This window comes from Clarias gariepinus, chromosome 27 (genome assembly GCF_024256425.1).
Source record: "Clarias gariepinus isolate MV-2021 ecotype Netherlands chromosome 27, CGAR_prim_01v2, whole genome shotgun sequence".
In the NCBI taxonomy this organism is placed as follows: Eukaryota; Metazoa; Chordata; class Actinopteri; order Siluriformes; family Clariidae; genus Clarias; species Clarias gariepinus.
The window spans coordinates 17,195,859-17,218,373 of NC_071126.1; the positions used below are offsets into that span (position 1 = coordinate 17,195,859).

The 22,515-nt window shown below is 39.6% G+C and overlaps 1 protein-coding gene across 1 annotated transcript in view; it reads right to left on the bottom strand.

Annotated features, from left to right (window-relative positions):
- The window catches only part of zdhhc14 (zinc finger DHHC-type palmitoyltransferase 14), a 30,295-nt gene extending 9,737 nt beyond the window's left edge, over window positions 1–20,558 (bottom strand). Inside the window, exons 1-5 of the mRNA XM_053488997.1 lie at window positions 19,676–20,558; window positions 10,326–10,486; window positions 5,345–5,503; window positions 5,040–5,177; window positions 1,717–1,765 (exon numbers count right to left, since the gene is read on the bottom strand). Coding sequence (XP_053344972.1) covers window positions 1,717–1,765; window positions 5,040–5,177; window positions 5,345–5,503; window positions 10,326–10,486; window positions 19,676–19,917 — 749 coding nt within the window. The 5' untranslated portion in view covers window positions 19,918–20,558. The remainder of the gene's footprint in view (window positions 1–1,716; window positions 1,766–5,039; window positions 5,178–5,344; window positions 5,504–10,325; window positions 10,487–19,675) is intronic.
- Window positions 20,559–22,515: the final 1,957 nt, after the last annotated feature.

The window sequence follows — 22,515 nt, forward strand, 5'->3', positions numbered from 1 at the left end:
ATTTGAGTACAGAGAAGTCACTGTGACGTTCAAGAAACCAGTTGGAGATGATATTAGGACTGTGACATGGCGCGTTATCCTGTGGTCATAAAGGCGATGAACATGATCAGTCCAAAGTGGGCCATGAAAATATCTCTCACACCAATACGCCTACAAGCTCTTAAATCATGGAGAATAGATCCAAGCTTTTATGTTGTTTCTGCCAAATTCTGACTCTACCATCGCAGCAGAAATCAGAAAAGGCTTCTATTTTGTATTGTCCAATTTTGGTGAGCCCATGTGAATTGTAGAATTGCTGCCTGGGTGTGGTCTTCTGCTGCTGTAGCCCATCTGCTTCATGGTTCAACGTGCTGTGTGTTCAGCGATGTTCTTCGGATGTACCTCGGATGTAATGAGATTTTATTTGACTTACTGTTGCCTGTCGATCAGCTTGTACCAGTCTGGCCATTGTTCTCTGACCCCTGGCTTCAACAAGGCATTTTTCACCCCGGGGTACTGCCACTCATTAGATCATTTTTCTTTTTCATTTTCTATGAACCCTAGAGAACCCAGTATATCTGGCACCAGCAACCACGCCGTGGTAAACCACCTTTCCTCCCTATTCTGATGCTAGGTTAAAACTTCGGCTGATTGTCTAGACCGTGTCTACATGCTTAAATGCACTGAGTTTCTGCCATGTGATTGGCCGATCAGATATTCGTAGTAACAAGCAGTCGAACAGGTGTACCTCCAAATAAGGTTGCACACTTCTACGCACGATGAATGAGCTGGTGGAGACCATCTTTGAAGAAGCCTTCCTTTTTGCTCTTGAGGAAAAAGTTCCACCTGAGTAATCACCTCCTCATCGTGGTCAAACGCCTGCCTTGGAGTGGTTTCTTCAAGTGATTAAAGAGGAATAAGTCACCGGGTACAGTAGTCGGGGGAGTAGTGGAGATGAGGCAGAATTTTGTACCCCAAGTCATGGGGTTGGGAATTGGTTGGCGCGTTGTCATGAAGAAGGTCCACCTTAATTTTTTCGCCATTTTGGTTTTGAACGTCTAGCGGTCGTCAATGGAATGAATGATGCCGTTCTCTCATGCCAAGATCTCCTAAATCTCACTTTAACCCCTGAATGGCAAAATGGCAGTGGTGACTGTTGACCCAGTTTAGCTTTTTAGTTCATGAAAAGCTCATTTGCCCCACTTTTACCTTGAAGCTCAGAAAGAGTTGTTTTTATGGACCAAAGCAGTAATCAGCAGCTTCTGAAGAAATGTCCTGAAGTAATGCTCAAATATAGTCAATATGTGTAGTATCACCCAAGTCTGTGATCTGAGACACAACTTAAGTCTGTGTGTGTCGTTAGGCAGTAAGTGATGCCTGACAGGCTGGTAATTTGCTAGAAGCAGCAGGTGGACTCCAGATAATGAACTCAGCCCTAGGGAGCCGCATCAGTATCGAAAAAAAAAGAGTGGAGAAATCATCTGCTTCTCTTTTTATTTTGTCAGTACACTCTCCGTCTGTCTCTACCCGGCTTTATCTTTTCATAAAAAGCCAAAGTGGGTGTTCTCTCAATCCTCCTTAATGACATTGCTCTTTGTCATTGGGGTTTGGAGGTGTGAAGGCCAGAAATAGACTGTTAGCATGCATCCTCCCACTCTCTCTCCAGCCCACACACACACACACAAACACACACACACACACACAGTTGTTTATTTTTTTATTTTTTTAGAAGGATATCTGGCGGGGCTGTCTTTGAGTGCGCTGAGAAACCCGGTCCGGTTGGATCCTGCAGAGACATATACATAACATAGGTTATAGAACGAAGAGAATAAATTCATAGCGATTCATACGTTATTCGCCTGTCTAAATAAAGCAGCGACATGCTCCACATAGGCCCGGAAGGAGTGTAGATATGGATCAGAACAAGCAAGTGTTTTAATTTGTAGTCCATTTTGGTGTTTCCAAAAAAGCCCAGGCAATAGGTGCAGGGCAGACGAGCGAACCAACTTTCAGCGCAAGAACAGGATTGAGAAAAATTGCGCTAGATAATACGAAGGGCGTTCAAGTCAAACCGGGACTTTTGATGACATTTCTCCTGGATGAGGGTGGAAAAAAAGATTTGAGAAGACTTCAGAAGATTGAGAAGATTTGAGAAGCACAGTACGATGGTGAGACACTAAGCCGCAGGAAAACATCTGAATGGTGTCCGTAATCGACGATCCCGGCCGAGGTGGCTCAGAGCCCAGTCAACATTGCCGTTCCCATTAACATTTAGCAAGTGGAACACCTGTTTCCTGAAAATCAATGGATAACCGGTCCGTCAGCCGCCTGAAGGTGGTACCACATCCCCCGTATAGTCCTGACCTCGCCCCAAGCCATTTCCAAATTTTTGCTCCATTGAAGGAGTTCCTGGGAGGCCGGGGTTTGTAGACAGGAATCAGACACTCAGTCTGATCGTGGTTCCGGCATCCTGAAAAAACTTTCTACCTTAATAGTATCCAAGCACTAGATACAAACACTGGGATAAGCGCATTAGTTTAGCGGAAATAAAGGTAGATTTTACTCTCATAACTGTGTTCTGGTATTATGCACAATAAAAAGTACCAGTTTGAATATTTATTAATTCAGTGTGTAATTTAGTGTGTTCTCACTGATGAACTGTTATCTGATCTACACAGGATAGTAAGATATCTTAAAATCCTTTTTTTTTTCTAAATAATGAAATATTATTCATAAAAAATAATATGCTCGCAGATATATAAATATCAAGGAAAGATGCTTTTTTAGAGCAATATTCAGGTTAATGTGCCGTTAAGTAACATGCAGTTAATCTTATGTGTCATAATTTCATAGTTTCAAGGAAAACCATTTTTGGCATCTAAGAACGCTTCACTATCCAAATAAACCTCAAGGAACTATATTTTGCATTAAGAATTCCTGTGAAGCATGATAATATAAATTCATATGTGTGCACGAGTTTGTTGGGTGTCAGTGTTTTTGTTTTTTTGTTTGTTTTTTAGAAAGTATTATAAAATTTTCTCAAATAACTTATTTTCATGTATTTTTGGATAATAAAATTCAAATGCAGGGAAAAGAACAGATCAAATAAAAACCACCAAGTGGTAATGGAGGTATGATGCAGTTCCCAATATTCTAAGGGCCAAATTAAGGATCCATCAGGATGTCAGTGTTTTGGCACACCTGCAGTAATAAATATATAAATCTTCCTCTCTCATAAACCCATTCCTCGTGCCCTGTGAAAAATCAGCACCTCTTGTCTCATATTTCAGCTTTCTAGCCATGTGCTAATGATTTGTAATGTAATCAAAATCCCACAGAGTCAGAGTCACAGCTAAACATGATTTTCGCTTGGAATGGTAAAGCCGTGGCTTTTTGGAGAAAGCATTGGAAGCTGAACGTCTGCCGAGCCCATGGCCGTAAACAGCGACTCGCTCTCTTTTGTGACCTAAAAAGTGCTTGCTGGGATGCGAAACTGGCTCATCAGCAGTGTTCAGACTCCTCATGTCTCTTGAACCGCCTGTAGAGCTGATCGATGTGGAGAACCGGGGATAATCCATTCCATCCACTCATACGCTACGTCACACAGCTCCAATCTGACATGAAGCGTGAGTGGTGAGATGATAAGCTGTGTGATGCTCCTGCTTTCCTGGATATCTCAGTTCGTCAGCTGATTTAATTTTATTGCCTTATAACGTTGCTGAGTCTAGACTTGAGCGATTGAAGCGAGCCCAGATCATAAGACTCTGGAATAGGCTCAACAGGCTAAACCCATCTGATCACATGACCATTTTCCATTCGTTTTTTCATTTATCCTTAGTTGTTTTCTTTGCTTGATGCAGAATGATTTCACACTTCAGAAATGGCGTCTTTTCTTTACTTAGTGTATGAACCAGTCATTTTTCCTGCTCACATTTTTCAGCGTTAACACATTTGACACTCAAAAATAATCTAAAATTATACTTAAGCAATTTAAACGTTGTGATATTTAAGGACGGTGCTTGTGCAAGCAGCTGCCAGGTACATAAAGAATGATGTTTTGATGAACATGACTTAAAGTATCGAATGGAATATCATCTTTAAAGCGTTCAAGCACATCTCGTATCACAAAATAAACTAGAGAGGCAGTGATTGCCTGTTTTTCTGCCTGTTTACGAGTATAAATACATGTGTTTTGGTATTCATGCATATTTTTACTAATGAAAGCAGTAATTAATAAATCAGGGGTCTTGTTGAAATATTGCATTTAGCTCTGTTTACTTTGTTTGCTGCTTTCTGCTGCTATCCATGAACTTCTTTTGCAATTCATCCTAATGTTTTTTTTTCTTTGGTGAGCCCTGGTGAGTGAAGAGAAAGGATAAGGATCTTTTCATTCCTCCTGCACGCTCACGAATACCACAGCATGCGCGCAATTCAGAGCGTTACATGATGTTTGTCTCGTATTGATATGAAGATGCTTTAGTTCCTCCAGCAATAGCACAGATTGCAGTCTGCACTGCTTTGATCATTGATCATGACGTCCAGAACGCACTGTGCAAAAGTCTTGAGCCTCCCTCACTTTTTTCACATTAAATGATGTAGATTAAATTGAAGAGATGGGAAGAAATGTTTTACTGTGAGAGGCTGCAAAGTGCCTAAAGGTATTGGTTGTTTCTGTAAATGACAACATCATCAGCGACCTCATTTCCCCTCTCGTCTGTTCCTACCACTCAGCATTCAGCATGAGCAGTAAGGTTAAATGGAGATACATGGGCCATATACAGAATATAAAGCATGAGCATAATTTTAAATTTAAACTATCATTTTATCACTCCTTCATTTCAACTCCAATCTGCAAGACGAAAAACAAAATCGCTGTTGCTCATCAATTCCATATGGACTGCAGCGCTGTGCTGCACGCAGTGTTTAGGACTGACAGAGTACAACAGTGGAAGATCAGACTTAAAGTAGTGATGCTAAAAGTGTGTGTGAAGGCTGAAGTGTAAATCCCTGAGTGTCAGAGCGTTGAGTAGGAGCCGGCGTGGGCTGTAAGCGTTACTCACTCAGAATGACGTGGGTGATGACGAAGGCGAAGATAAAGATGGTGAGGAAGGAGAGTGAGAGGATGAACAGGTAGAAATAGCGGTAGTTTCGCTTTCCCACGCAGTTGCCTACCCAGGGGCAGTGGTGGTCAAAACGCTCTGCGGGGGAATAATAATAAAAAAATAAAAAAACATAGACATAAATGTTTTTCTCCCATTTATAACAAATATATTTCTAGACATTACACCACAATGTTTAATTATGGAAAGAGTTTTTTTTTTTTTAACAGTGTACATACCGTCCAATACACACTTATGTCACTTACCCACGCAGTTGTCACACAGGCTGCAGTGTGAGGCTCTTGGTGGTCTGAAGATTTTGCAGGTGAAGCAGTATTTCAATTTGACCGTCTGCCCGTTGATTAGCACCTCTCTGGTCCTGGGAGGAGGCCGTGAGCTTGCACCGCTCACTCCGTTAGCTGCGTCTGAAAACCGCAGAGCAACACACCACGTGGAAACATGGCAGAGTTTAACAGAGAAGAATGAAAGAGGAATTGAGATACGAGTTATGAAAAGCATCAGAAGAACATCAAGTTCTCTCATCACCGTGGCCTTGGTTAGAAAAACTACTGCAGCCACTAGGCAAGCCACAAGCCTGAGGTGGTCTCACCCATCCATCCATCCATCCATCCATCCATCCATCTAGGAACCTCTGTAGTCCAACTAGGGACCGTGGAGGCCAATGGTGACCATTGTATTTTTTCCCATTTTTACAACCGTGGTAGGATCTCCAGTAGAGTTGATCCGAGGCTCAGATAAAACGGAAAGGACTGAAACAGAAAACCTGTGCCAAATCAATTACTAGGACCTGGTGACTTGCTGTTGCGACCCCCACTGGGAGCAGAGGGGAAGCCATTTTTTTTTATTATTAGTCATAGTTGCAGACCTTCTGGTATATAGCTATATATATATAACTGTTACTATAGAAACAACAACGTATTTCTACAATAAGCACTACACATAATCAGAGAATACATATAATAATAATAATAATAATAATAATATAATCATAAATATATGGGAATGACTAGCAGAGTCACCGTTAAAGAAAATAGTGGTGGTATAATGAACTTGCTGGAACGGCAAGTGTAAGCTGACGAACATTATTGGAACACGGCATAAGCGTGATCTCGCATGCTGTGGATATCCAGCACTGATGTGTGACACCCACGCAGCTCGTTTCACTTGTACAAGCTTATTCTGTGATACGCAGCACTTTCGGCCTATGGCTGGACGGCTGGATCAGCAGGAAACAGAGCCCTGGGGCCAAATCGCTGGGTTTAGCAGCCTTCAGACTATTTATTCAAGCAGCGGGAATTATTTTTCCATAAAATCATACAATCAGGCTGTCATTCCCGGACTAAGCAAGGCTGATTTACTTTCTGTAGTGAACAGAGATAAAGGGCTCCACAACAACTGTATGAGGGAGTTAGGTTTCTCTCAGGGCTGGGTCTTGCTTAAGCACACTACCCTACCTGCACACTTACATTTTAGACATTTAAAGGTGACAGATTTTGCACTTAGAAACCCAGACGTAAATGGTTATTGTTTTATAATGGTTGTACTCATTAGAGTCCATAATAGCATAATAGTTTTTTTTTTACAATCCTCCATGGAATCGCTGTCTATCTATCTATCAATAATTTATATAAAATCATGGACAAACATTAGTTCATTTACTTATCTACTCATTGTCTATACCGATTTATCCTGTATACAGTATACAAGGTCAAGAGCCTATCCCAGGACACTTAGGGCACAAAGTGGGGTACACCCTGGACGGGGTGCCAATCCATTGCAGGGCACACACATACACACTACAGGCAGCTTTGGGAACACCAGTTAGCCTAATCTGCATGTCTTTGAAATGTGGGAGGAAACCAGAGTACCCAGAGGAAACCCACCAAGCACCGGGAGAACATGCAAACTTCATGCACACAGAACCTGAGGTGGGAATCAAACCCAGACCCTGGAGGTGCAAAGCGACAAGCTTACCACTACGTCACCATGCCGCCATACTTAATTTAAATAAATCACAGTATTTGTATAATCAACTTTTTTACTTTTATATTCTTTTATATCTAGCTAATGTTTAAAAAGAAAACTAACTAGCAAGTAACATTTTTATAGACATTTATTTATTTATTTTTAACAGGACAGTTTTAAGTTAGATCCAGGAAAAATAAAGAACATTTTGATTTTTTTTTAGACATATTACAAGTCACAGCCACAAACAATGCAACATGTACTAGAACTTGTTTCAGTTAATGCTAATTGTATTATTAGCATGTATGCTATCTTGCTGTTTACCAAACATCTGCACTGTAAAGCTACAGTGTATTCCAAAAATAATGAAATACTGTGAAGTAAATATTTAAAGCCAAATGCAAAACTAAATGAATTTTCAAAGGACCTCTGTAACAAAGGAAGTTGTAAAAGCTATAAGTGGCTAGCCAGAGCTAGTCATGCTTGGCATAATTTTTTTTATATTGTGGCAAAAAGTGTCAATGTTTGCAAATGTTGTTGCAAAAAAAAAAAAAAAAAAAAACTGTGAATGTCCAATCTTAGTTCAGCTGCTAGGGTTTGTATATATGGACAGAAAAGAGAAGTTAACTTTGGTGTAAGTTAGCTATTGTTTGCTAGCTAAACAGGCTACAGTTATTGGTAACTGTTATGGTAGCTTAATTCAATTATTTCTAAAGAAGAAACCCCCAAAATAAAATGAATAGATCATTAGGAAATCTACAAAGTTCAAAAGGTTTTGCATTGTTAAAAAAAAAAAAGTATATGTTGTAGGTTGAGTTAAAACCGCACTGGCCTACTTTAACTTTGCCTGTTTAGCTAGCTAAACTATTATAGCTAACTCACGGTCAGGGTTAGCTTACTGTATTTTCGCTAAACACATACAAACTCTAACAGCTAAACTAACAAGGAACGCTAAGAGTTTTCCACCTTTTATTCAGCCATATTGTTTATTCTCATACTGCAATCTGTACAGATCACTAATTAATGATTAGCCTTCTATCTGAGGTGTTGTTAACTACCTTGTGTGCAATTATTCATCTTAAGCAGCTACACAATGCCCACCAGAGAGTGAGTCGTTTATTTTCTGACATGAATATGAATAATTCACCAGGGTTTCCATTTTTAAATGGTAGCAGACAGTGAGCAGGGAATCAGTAAAACGCATGCATTATAGATACGCTGAAAGGAAAGCAGATAATGGCAAACCTGCACATGATAAATCTGAGTTTGCAGAGGAGTCTCTTTAGATCTCCACATCATTGAGCCTCAGGGAAAATATATATACAGTATATGAGAGGGATTTCAAAACGGTGTATTCCCTGACAAGATTTTACATCTTATGCAAAAAGACCTGCATGAAATCAGAAACGTATAAAAAAGCAGCATGGAAGCAGATTTCGATGAGTGTGTGGGCAGCAAGTCGCCAATACAATCTTTCTGGGAAAGTGTTTTAAATAGCTCTATTGGCGTTCCTGTTCGTCTCTGTGCTTACAATGCACAGAGCTTTACTTATCTATTGAGACTGTTAATCATCCAGATCATTCAGGGTTCAGCAGGAGTGAGTAAAATGGATTAGAATTTTCACGATTCATGTTGCTCGAATTGCTTTATGCTGGTTATATACAGTATGTTTGAAAAGATTGCAGACACTGCACGTTCTGCATTTAAGCATCTTAAGAAAAAGGACAAGATTGTGGAACATGTTGGTTTTATACTGTGTATAGACAATTATTTTAGTATCCTAGTACCTACACACAGTTATTTGGACTTACAAACAAATTAGGCTTACGAACAAGCTCTTGGAATGGAACTCGTTCGTATGTTGGGGACTTACTAGGACGTTATAATATCAGGATTTTATTAATCAGGATATTTATAAAATCAGGATACTTACACAATCGCAATACAAATTTAATGGGCACATAGTTACCATGATGATATCATATCGAGAGGTTCGGGTCATTCCCATTCCCATCCCTAAGCATACTGTTTTTATGTATGGCCCAAAGATGGATTGGTTAATACAAATACTTTGTGCACAAAATATCAGAAGGGCACACTGTTAGACATTAAGCCTTTAATATGGGTAATCATTCTAAGATATACTATTATTAATATTATTAATAATAATAATAATAATAATAATAATAATAATAATAATAATGTATTCTCTTATTAGAAAATAAAAATTCAACATAAGTGCAGATGTGGTGTAATATCAAAAATTTGTGCAATGTAGAGTAAGGCTGCATTAAAAAAATTTCCAGCTTTTTTTTTCCCAATTCCAATTTTTTCAGATCTGTTTATATTTTCTTACTATTTGTTATCACAAGTGACCAAAACGCTTCACATGTACACACTGATTTCTTCTGTCTAAAACTACTCACGTGCAGTAGCTTCCTTCCACTTAAGTTCCCTTAAATCCTAAAGTTAAAGCAAATCAGCATTTTCCCCATCCTTTCAGTAAAATCATTCACTCCTGATGCTGTCTCCCACTGCTATTTTGCCGTGCTGCTGCCACTGGATGATGACGACAGTGATATACACACTGCAGAGTCGCCTTAAATATCTTGATCAGACATTTCACGCTCATAGTGCTGTAAATGTAGCATGTCGCTCACATTATATACTGTATAGTTTCTTTCAGAAAAAGTGCCATTTCTTTGCACTGAGAAAGTTGACTATGATTGAGAGACCTGCTGAAAGTTTAACTTCATTTTAAAATTTAGTTTTTAGGTTTTTTTTTATTTGTTATAATTATTTCGAACATCTGTTACTGTTTTGGTAATTTACCCCCAACTCTGAACGAACTGAATATCCCAGGGTTAGAGGCATGCAGTGTTGAGATGCTAACTTGTAGGCTAGCGCTGAGAATAATAATAAGTTATAATGTAGTAACTTAGAGAGGTGAGCACATTGTAAAACGTATGAGCAATTTCTTAAATGGTACGGTGAACAAAAATGACTTTTTGTATAGCATTGGTTGTAACATTTGCATTATTTTCTCTACATTATTGTGATAAGCAAATAGAATTTCAGATAATTATAAGAATAAGTTCCAGACTAAAGTATCGCAAACCAAAAAAATCACAAAGTACATTAACTACATACAGTTCATACAGATTTTTGAATCTGTTTGAACAGAGAATTGAAAGGAGACCTGGGATCACATGACCAAAGACAAAGGGGCAGATGAAGGCAAACTCAGCAAAGTTGTCCTACCTATCTGTCTTTCTACGTCGGCTGCCTCGTCTGGAGTGGCGCGGGGCAGAACACCGGGATCGCTGAAGCTCGCTCGGAGCAGCATGACCATAACAAAGAGGAAGAGCACACCACCGATGGCTGGGATGGCCGGGCTCAGGTTAGAGGCCAGGAATGGACAGCTGGATGAGGCAGATGAGAAATATTAGTGTGTAAAGACCAAAGAGAAGTCATTTCTTGAATAAGGAAGTTAACACGACAGGACATGCTGTTGAAATAACCAACGACTGACCGCTGTGATGAATATTCTCAAAATACAGCAAATCCTGTTGTTCCTTCATGGCAATTCGTCAACATTTATATATGTTTTTGTATTAATAAATAGAATTATCGATTTATTACATATTTAATGTTGTTGAACATCCATGAGACAAGTTAGTTCCTGTTATTACTTCTATTATCTATATAAATAAAAGAAAGGTTTCGACTGTACATTGGTCAAAACTCACTCTGTCAATAATATCTTCACGTTTTAGAAAAATGTTCTGTCTGTATGTCGGTCCAGCCAGGTGATGTCAAAGCATCACGCAAAACCAAAATTATTGGAATTGGGTTAAGAATTGAAAAACGTATTATTAAAACCTGGAAGCATGGTGCTTCATTTTTAACTTCATTAAAAGCATTGTGATAAAAAAAAGTATGAAAAAATCAGAGTGAAGTTAAATCATTAAAAAAAAAGTAACAGTAGAATTTAGAGCTACTGTATGTTTAGTAGTGAAATTGAAAACATTTCCACCCACAATGTGAGCAGTTGTTAGTGAGGCTAATAAATATAGTTTGCTAGAGAGCATAAACATTGGACTGTGGAGCGATGAAAGAAGGTCATGTGGTCCAATAAGTCCTGACTGAGCCTGTTCCAAAGTGATGGGCGTGTCAGGGTAAGAAGAGAAGCACATGAAGCGATCATGCATAGTGCCTCTGGAGACAGTGTTATGATACGTGGTTGCTTCAGTCGCTCAGGTCTAGACTCAGCAACTTTATGTGGAAATAAAATGAAGTCAGCAGAACCTGAATGCACTGAAGGACCAGAATATCACATCTATGCCTTTGTTATTTCTGGACAACTAATTGTAAAATCATATTCATAAATGCAAAGGTGCTTTTCTCTTTGCATTTTTTTTCTCTTTTCGTTTTTTTCGTCAGTTTAAGATTAAAATAAATCTTTTCAGCATTTTATAAAAGTACAGAAAATCCTCTTTAAAGCATCCTACATCTGGGTAAAGTCATCGTAGTTTTCCGCATTGTAATTACTGCCTTCCACTCATATAATCATCATAATGTTTGATGCTTTCAGCCTTCAGGTAGACGATGAAGTAATGGAAACACACAACAGGCAATAAAATGTAATAATAGCCGTCGCTTGCATTAAGAAGCATTCTTCTACACTCCTTTTGTGGAAACATTCCTCCATTCTTCAGCCTCTCTGTAGCAGCTGGTATCAAGCAGCAGGGTTTGGATTTCCTCAGGCACTTTCCAGGAAAGAAAAATCACCCTTTCGAATATAAAAAACGTTCGACCTCATTTCACCGCCTTGGGGTTAAAACGTAAACATTTCTTTGCAGTCGGCGAGAAATGTGTTTTTAATAGACATGTGATGGTGGTGGAATCTAAAGCAGGAGCCGGGTCACGTTGTGGCATGGGGAACACATTGTGAGCGCTGAATATTGTCTTCCTGTTTACTGGTTCCTGGCACGTCTGGTCACGCCTGTGGTTTATTAAAGGGGTTTAGCGGCTTTTCTGATTAGCCGCTTCTCTGTCTGTGTGCATTTCGATCTCTGTTCCTCCTACTCGAACCGGCTTCATCATAAAACTTTGTCGTCTTTGACAAGACGTACACTGTCTGTGAGTCAGACGCTTAAAACTCAGACGTTAAGCTATTCAGTTTGGAGTGATGGTTTTGTCTATGTTGTTTTTTTTTTGTTGTCAACAGAAGAACGAACTTTAGATGCGTGTTCTATTAATGTGCAATGGTTTCTGGTCAGAAGGATTGAAATTTTTTTCAGCTCTGAAAGTAGGGGCTCACATTGTGAACAAGCTACGAGGGGCGTTCAAGTCAAACCGGGACTTGTGGTGACGGTGTAAAGCCGTATTTCTAGTACAGTACGGTGATGAGACTCTTAATGGCAGTAAAACATTTCGAAGGTGCAAACATTTTAAAGAGGTAACTTGCAGAGCCCTCGCAGTTTTTCCCGTCAAAATTCAGCTCCTGATATTTAAAAATCGATGTATAACTTGTCACCAATTTGCGGAAGAGATGCATCTGTCTGTGTGAACTGTACACACAATCATTCACCAACACCCCTCGCACATTACAGGAACTCGACTGAGAGTTATTACCACATCCACCGTACAGTCCTGACCTCGCCCCACGCCACTTCCACATGTTTGCGCCATTAAAGGAGTTCCTGGGAGGCTAGGGTATCAGTCCAGTCATGGCGCTGAGAAAACTTTCTACCTTGATGGTATCCAAGCACCAGTGAAACACTGGGAGAAGTGCATTAGTGTAGCAGGGGATTATATAGTTTTTATATAAGATTTGTGGAATCAGAATCTGCTGTGGTATAAAAAAAAAAAAAACTTTGTGTTTTTCTTTTTTTCAATTCTTTTTATAATCTAATTCCATTAATTTTCCCTTAAAGTGTGACCCACAGTCTTTTATTCCTGACATAACAAATGACAAAATCCTCATCTTCAATCTTCAACATTTCATTAGTTTACAGAACAAATTTATTCCAAACCAAATTCCACATTTTTTTTAAGGAGCTGTATGTCCTGCGGCGAGCGTGTAAGGACGTCTGTCCCGCAGCTGGTAGCGTAATGCACTGCTGAAAGCTTTAAGTGAATAAATTACACATTCGATTCTCCACAGAGCACAAACACCGGGTCTAACAGTCACGTTTCAGACCTTCCTTCTGGCTGTTTCCTTCTCGTCTGTTTTCTTCTCACAACACTTGTGCACATGGGAAATTACACAAAACATGGTTCAAGGGCACTTTGTAGGGCTGAGATTCCTGGAGTGCATCTGGAAATAAAAACTGATGGAAATCACGTGCCTATGGAATCATAATACAAAAAAAAATCCTATTTTTATTTGATTTGATTTTAAAGTTGGGGCGGGGGGAGGTCGGAATTCCCAGCTGGACTTCAATGACATAAACACACATGACATCACTGGGAACACAATGTGGTACACACTTAGAGGGACAAAAACTGTTCTTCAGAAAGGTTCTTCACTTGTTCTTCCAGAGTAACTATTATACATTATATAACCAGTATCTATAGATATATTTCCATCTATTCATCCATCTAGGAACCTCTATAGTCCAAGTAGAGACTGCGGAGGCCAATGGTGACCTTTGTATTTATTCCCATTTGTATAACTGTGGTAGGACCTCCGGTTAACTTTCACACACATTCACACACTATTGGCAGTTTGAGAACACTAATTACCGTAATGTGTATGTCTTTGGCCTGTGGGAGGAAACTGGAGAACCCAGAGGAAACCCACCAAGCACGGGGAAAACAGGCAAACTTGATGCAAACAGACCCTGAGGTGGGAATCGAACCCAGGACCTGGAGGTAACCATGTGATTATATATAGCCTATGTAAACTTTATAAATTATATATAATAATCCAACTATAGGTCTACAATAGATAGATAGATAGATAGATAGATAGAGTTACCTTATTAGATGGTGTCCTTACAGTATATAATCAGTATATAATGTTAGAAAGATAAGAGACCTTCATTTACAGAAGAAGCATTGGAGATATTTTCCCAAGATCTTCCTAAAAGTGTAGCTTTTAGTCATAAGGTCATCATAATATTTCTTGGGAACTGCAGATTAAAATGCTGAATGCTCTTCGTGACATTCATGTAATTACTACTAATCCTCTTATGATGCTTGTCAGATTTGACAGCTTGTCAAACAAACATCAGATTGCTCCAGGCTTACGTTTTCCCAAGTTGAATAACTGGAACGTATTTATTTTGGATGTCAGACTTCAGGTTCAGATATAACAGTCTGGTAAGTACAATGTAAAAAAAAAAGAAAAAAAGTAGAAATCATTTCCTAAATGTCCTAAAGCCAGACGTGAACTTTAAAGAGAATAAATGTCTGTAGAGATCACTGAGAAAGTTTGGATTAAGGTTGGTTGGGAATGTGGAAGATATCACAATGTCTAAACCAATCCAATTGCCCCAGTTGAAGGGACGGGTCAAAGATAGGGCAGTGATTAGAAAAGGACAGATTACAGTACATGGCGTAAAAACAAGCATTATCTGCTGCAAGGCAAAAATCATTAAAGATCCATTTAGTGCACCTAACTAACTCCAGGCAGATTTACTTTGCTGGACATGAAGAGCGCACAGATTACTGATCGGGGTCCTATCATGCAAAATTCACTTTTTAGCCCCTCTCCCATGGTTTATTGCTCAGACACACCTGACCTTCAAGCCCAATGCAGACTAGTCACCAGTTTAGTTAAAATATTTGTTAGTCCCATTATAGCGGTTATAATGAGCTCCATGTGATCATTTGGTCTTCTAGTTCATTACAGTGATGTTGGGTGGGGTTGAGGTCCGGGCTTGAGAAGGACACTCGAGTTATTCCACTCCATCCTTGCCAAACCGGGACTTCATGGAGCTTGCTTTATTCATAGGGTATTGTTGTGCTGGAACAGGTTTGAGTCTCTAAGGGAAGCTGTAATGCTTTAGTGTACGAAGACATTCTAGAAAGTTGTGTGCTTGGTTTCAACAAGGGAAGAACCTCATATGGGCGTGGAGGTCAGGCATCCACAAACTTTTGGATATATAGTGTATATTTGGTGGCTAAGTGGATGGCACTGTCACCTTGCACCTCCAGGGTCTGGGTTCGAATCCCGTCATCATGCTGAATGGGTTTCCTCCGGGTACTCTGGTTTCCTTCCACAGTCCAAAGACATGCAGATAAGGTTAACTGGAATTCCCAAATTGCCCGTATTGTGTGAATGAGTGTGTGTATGTGCGTGTGTGCACTGCGAATGATTGGCACCCTATCCAGGGTGAACCCCGCCTCATGCCCAAAGTCTCCTGGTATAGGCTCCAGGCTCCCACAGATATAGCGGTATAGACAATGAGTGAGAGTGTGTATTTCTTTAGTGTTATGTAAATAGAGTTTTAAACCTTTGTAAATCATCTTTTGCAACAAAAACTGATCTAAATCTTATCTTCGTTGAGATAATATCATCACAGTGATGATGATAATAGGTGTACGATTTAAACCGAGGTGATTCAAGCCCCAGCTCAATCAGGTTGCCCCAGTTGGGCCCTCGAGCAAGGCCCCTTAGCCGTGTCTGTTCCAGGGCCCAACCAGGCAACCTGATTAAGCTTGTTGTTTAGATATACTTGACCCACTTGATGTATTTTTATATGCCGCCCCGGAGCAGACACGGCTAAGGGCCTTGCTCGAGGGCCCAACAGGGGCAACCTGATTGAGCTGGGGCTTGAATCACTACCTCATTACCTCCGAGCCTTAACACAATACTCTACCACTGACTTTATAGTCTTACAAAACAGTCTCTGTTCTGTAAATGCTACTAACACATTTTTCGTGTCCAAAATCTCCGCAGCCATCAGTCGGAAAAGTAATCGCCAAATTCCGCAACCAATTTTATTTCTATCTCTTTAGTCTGAAACTGAACACAATTACTGCGGTCTTCTCTGTCTCAGCACTAATAGCAAGAAGAGTCATTTTATCGGACTTTTATTACCATTTAAAATAGCACAACTCAGCTGGAGGGCACCCATCGAACCGCGGTCACGGTGCCCTCCTGTTTCCTAGGCGACGTCGGTTGTTTCGATGCAGGAGAGGAAACGGTTACCAAGGAAACAGGAAGACGGGAGTGCCGTGTTATGAAAGTTGTGGGAAGTGGGCTGTGTGGAGGATGGGGATGCTGGAAACAAAGTCCCACACATCATTTATCATCGCACATCACATCCTCCTTTATCCTCCTCATTCCAGTGCGCGAGAATGCCTACTATCCTTGTCTCACATGCAGAGTGACCAGAAGGTTGTGAAATAAAATCCTAACTCTCTCTCTCTCTACACACACAATAAAATGCAGCTTGTCATGTTACCAAGTAACTGCAATGTCTTTCCAATAGACTGTCATTTCAAAAATGCTAAATAAATGTAGCTCACGAGGGGCGTTCAAGTCAAACCAGGACTTTTGATTTGTGCAGAATAACAGAACACAAATATGAGACTAAAAACTCCCTTTATTTCTCTATATAATCCCCGGCTACACTAATGCACTTATCCCAGTGTTTCACTAGTGCTTGGACACCATTAAGGTGGAAAGTTTTCTTTCCAGGAGACATGATCAGACTTTCTGCTTCACGTCTGAAACCCTAGCCTCCCAGGAACTCCTTTAAGTGCCCAAACATGTAAAAATGGCTTGGAGAGAGGTCAGGACTGTAATGTGTAATGAGTTCCTGTCATGGTTGTGTGTACAGTTCCCACAGAAAGATGCGTCTCCTCTGCAAATTAGCCACAAGTTAACTGTCGATTTTTAAGGATCACGTTTACGCAAATGACTGCAGTGGGCTCCGAGCCACCTCATCATTCTCTGACGAACGGCCTTCTCTAAAACGTTTGCACCATTCAGGTGTTTTACTGCGGCTAACAGTCTCATCACCGTACTGTGCTTGAATAATATGATATAGTTTTATCAGTAGCATTGTTACAGCTGATGTTACACTTCTGTTGTGAAATGTAACATGCTAGCTAAAAACGACCAGTCATGCTAGCTGACGGTCAATGACACAATGATCCAAACTAGCTTGGTTTGCTTTGATTTACAGACATAATTTCTACAGATGAAAAACTTTACTTTCATTCAAAATCTTCAAAATCTTTATTATTAAATTTTAATGATTAATTCTTCAGAAATGCTCTTCTTTTTGCGGGCAGACAGAGGATGCTGCTAACCATGTGCTCACCACTGGATAAATTAAAAGTGGTAAAATAGATCCCGGCATTAACTTTCCCCCTCTACTCTAAGGATATTATATTATCATATTTAGTTCTGCAGGTCTTCCATACATCTTCATATGTTCATCTGGAAATCTGGTGCTAATATACAGCATTACCTCGTTAGCCATTTCACATCTGTACAAAACTGATGCACGTCTATTCTGCAGCTGTTTTTAATTATTAGATCTGCCTGAAGACAAAAAAAAATCTTAACTTTAAGTCATACAGTATGCACGATCTGGATCTGGAAAACCGACTCTGAAGTGGATTGATATTAAGATTTAAGTAGCGATTAAAGAGTTAGCAGTAAAGCTACACCTTCTGCATCAGCACCTTTAAACATGTGACGTTCTCGTCTCCTTAACTTTGGCGGGTTATGTACTGTAGGATTAACTGCGATACCTATAAAAACGTCTCACTACTATCACCATACTGAATTCTGCCTCATTTGAAAAATGCTACGGATGCAAGACAGGGGTGAGGAAATAATTACTGTGTATCATGTCTCATAGTCTCCCTGTGGAGGAGGTAAGGACATTTGGGACTTCACTGTAAAAAACACCAGTAAAGTTTTAATCCCAGGACTCTTAGTGAGCCTCAGTAGAACCCTTGAGAGAGATCATTAAGCTTCATCTTTCTGTCTGTGCCTGTCTTTGGATCAGGGTGAGGACTCGCAGCCTTTTTCCATCTAGATACTAAACAAATGGCACACAAAAACATTTAAATTGAGTTGCAAATTGAAAAAGTTTTTTTTTTTTTTTTTTATGCTTAGTGTGCCGGTACTAAAATGATTGGAACCTTTTTAAAAACGGATATCGTTGAACATGGTGCCAGTCTATAGCAAGGCACACACACTACAGGCAATTTGGGAACGCCAATTCCTGTAGGAAGAAACTGGAGTACCCAGAAGGAACCCACCAAGCCAGGGCAGTACAGGCAAACTCTACGTAGCCACAGAATCCAAGGCAGGAATCGAACCATCGACCCTGTCGGTGTCAGTCCACAGTGCTAACCTAAAAGAGATATCCTCTATTGTAAAGTTCAGAAGACTATTTATAAGACATATTGCAGAGGGACGACTCTGAAGCATCCAAGGTTCTAGATTAAGCCATTTGCAAAGAGTATACTTCCTAAATAAAAATAACTAGATGTCTGAAGGTCTTTTGGTTTGGCTCTGTTGGAGAACTCTTAAGATTTCTATATAAAACACTCGATACATCCATATAGGAATCTCTGCATTCCAACTAGGAACTGTGGAGACCAGTGGTGACTATTGGAATTTTTCCCATTTTTACAACCATGGCAGGACCTCTGGTCAACATTCGCACACTACGGGCAATTTGGGAGTCACCTAATAGCCAAATAGCCTAATCTGCATGCTTTTGGACTATGGGAGGAAACTGGAGTACCCAGAGGAAACCCATCAAGCATGAGGAGAACATGCAAACCCCATTGTAAACAGGTTTAGAAACCAATATTTCCTGCCCCTTACAGTTCATTTGCTTAGAAAGTATACTCTTAGAAGAATAAAAAAGTTTCCTGAATCCAGAAGCATCAGGAACTCGTAAAGGTCCTATCGAGTGGTATCAGAAAAGGTTACACTTTCATTTCATGAGTGTCAAACCAGGACCAAGACCAATCAGTGCATTATAAATAAAGTAAGTTGCAACACCTTAGTACCTTTCTCACTGAGAAACCTTCTACTTGAAACCTTGATCATCAATTGCTGTATGAAGTTCCTGCACAAGTACAACTGAAGAAGCTTGATGATTTTAGATTCAACTTTCTTTTAAAGTTTACAGTGCTCCATAACAATACATTCATGGGCATGAAATAACTATTTCTACATCCCTGAAAGATTCTTTGTCACCATTGGCCTCCTTGTTGTCACCATTGGTTCCTAGTTGGACTACAGAGGTTCCTAGATTGATAGATGTACGAAAAGGTTCTGTGGTTTGGCTTTTGGAGGGACTTTTTTTTTCAATATATAAAAACCTGCAATAAGGGTCCCACAGAGGGACAAACCACAAAAACATTCACAGGTCTATATTTGACTTTTTTTTCCCCCTAAAAGCTTAAACGTGTCGAGGTCTTTACTCCATGCCACTTGCAAGTATACTCTCAGGTTCAGTGGTTTACAAATACAGCAATAAAAAGTACAGACCAGCATCTGTGGGTCAGAGCTGGTGTGAAGAACAAACTGCTAACCAACAACACTGTGATTATCACTGGAAGCCTGAGAACGTGGCGCATGCACAGTTGACTCGTCACTCGAATGATTCCTCAACACTTACTCGAATGTGAAGAACAGCCCGCTGGTCACGAGGATCAGCGCCATGGTGAGATAGAACACACCGGACTGCTTTGCCATCATGATCCGGCCATCGCAGTAGAACTTGTTCCGGCCTGGGAAGACCTGCCACTTTCTCTTCACTCTCCTCTTCTTGGTGTGCTGGCTTTCCATGGAAGAGGAGTTATGATGGGTGCAGATCTGATTGTACTGACATTCCCGGCTCTCGTCCAGTCCCAGATGCATGTCTGCAGGTCTTGTGTCGTTTCTCAACAAACGCCTGGTTTAAAAAAGTAGAGAGCCAGATGCAGAGGCGTCATGTGGACCAGCATCACTTTTGACGAACAGATAGAAAGAACGGGTGCACTATCGGAGCTGAAGAGACGACCGGAAGGATGGATGGGTGGGTGGATGGATGGATGGATGGATGGATGGATGGATTCGGTGAATTGGTGGCATCTAAGGACATTTACTTAGTTTAGCTCCAGACAAGAGGAAAGAATCCCATGCTGTGAATGAATCCTTGGATAAATCCAGCGTGATGGTTTCCATCAGCAGCTAGAGAATGGAAGGATGGAAGGTTCCTGAGGATGATGTGAGCTTCTCCATTTCTACAGAGTGGAGAGATGTCAGTGTTTATCCACGTCTTCGCTGTTTTATTCCAGATCAGGAATCACAGAACACCCCCGTCCTTCTCGTGTCCTCCTCCTCCTACATCCGCTGTCTGATCTCCGTCTGGGATTCATTTACCAACCAGAACGCTGTCCCTGCCGCCTCTCTCTCTCTCTCTCTCTCTCTCTCTGCGCACAAACACCGCGATCACCGATGATCAGCTCCAGGAAGACGCGCGTCTGTAACGCAGAAAGGCTGGAGTCGGTCTGATCATCATGCATCCCGAAGCTGCGGATCAAACGAGCGCAGAGCTCTCTGTAGGCGGCTCCCGTTAATATGGAACGATCTTGTTTGTATTTAAATTGACATCAAAGGCTTTTTTTTAAATGGAAAAAAGAATCCGACCGTTTGAATTGCGCAATCCTCCAGTTAAAAAAAAAAAATCTCCTGCATTGTGTACACACATACACCCGTATACTGTATATATGCACACACACACACACACACACACACATATATATATACACACATACATACACACAGCTTACACTCACTTCCCACTACGAAGGGACTGGGCTCAATCCCAATATTCTCCTTATTATTGAACATATGCACTATGTAGGGCTTTAGATCCATATCCACATCCGAGTACCCTATATAGGCACCAAGGAGGCATTTAGGATTTATCCACAAAATCAGACCTGGGAAATGTTTTAAACTCTGTTAAATGGTCTAAATATGAAGGACAAAAATACAAAAATAAATAAAAAAACATTTTATATTTAAATATCATCTGTCTAATTGTTTTCATTTCTAAGTTCTAATGATGTTAAACAATCCTTATTTAAATTATATTTAAATTAATTATTTTTATTATTACTGTAAAATTAGAAGAAAAAAAGGATATATGATATAAAATGGACTGATTTATTGTTAAGATTCATTGCATCTTCTTGTTACTGTTTTATTTCTCTATATTTTATAGGCTGCTGGTTTCTTTTTAGCTTTACTACTACTACTACTACTACTACTAATAATAATAATCATAATATGAATATGAATAAATGGCACCTACAGACTTTTAGTTGCTTAATTCATTAATGTGAACGAATGCAACTCCCATACTGTGAATGAATTCTTAGATAAACCGAATGTGTTGGTTTCCATCAGCAGCTTGTGATGAATGACTCAAACTGGGTTGTTTTTACTTTTTTTAATCTTTTAAATTGCCTAAATATACCAAACATGTAAATTTAAAGAGTTCATTTAATGTGGTGTGAATATTAGATATTAAAATTCCTGATGATGGGAAACAATCATTAGATTGTTTAACATCTTTAGAAATCATTTGGTTTAATTGGATGTTTTTATTTATTACTGTAAAAGGAAAAAAGTATACATGACATAAAAATAACTGATTTATTGTTAAGATTTATTGCATCTTCTGATTATTCTATTAGGTCTATATCTTTTCCAGGTTGCTGGTAATTTCTTTTTCAGCTTTACTGCTAATTCTAATAGCAATAACAAATAGCGGCATGGTGGCGTTCCCTCTATGCTTGGTGTTTTGGGTACTCCGGTTTCTTCCCACAGTCCAAAGATTCAGATTAGACTAATTGGTGTTCCTAAATTGCCCTGTGTGTGTGAATGTTGACTGGAGGTCATAAAAAAAATTACAATGGTCCCTAGTTGGACTACAGACATTCCTAGCGGATAGATGGATTTTCTAGGTTCCTGTTAGTTTCTTTTAGTTAAACTACTACTGCTATACTACTACTATTTTTAATAATGATAATAATAATAATACTAATAAGGAGAAGATAATAATAAATATAATAATAATAATAAGAAGAAAAAGACAAAGAAGAAGAATGTGAATTAATGGCACCTTTAGACATTCAGTTGTTAAATTTATTAAATAGAAATCCAAACAAGATAAATTAATGTGACTCCCATGCTGTGACTAAACTCTTAGATAAATCCAAATGTCATGGTTTTCATCAGCAGCTAGAGAATGATTTAAACTGAGAAGTGTTTACGGTAGCTCTTTAAATCTCTTAAATGGTCTAAATATGCAGGAAAAAAAGTAGACAAGTTCATTTAATGTGGTGTGAATGTCAGTGAATCTGCCAGTTCTGATAGTAGTTGTGTATGCATCCATCCATTCATCCATGAACCTCTGTAGTCCAACAGTGACAATTGTATTCATTCCCAGTTTTATGACTCTGGTAG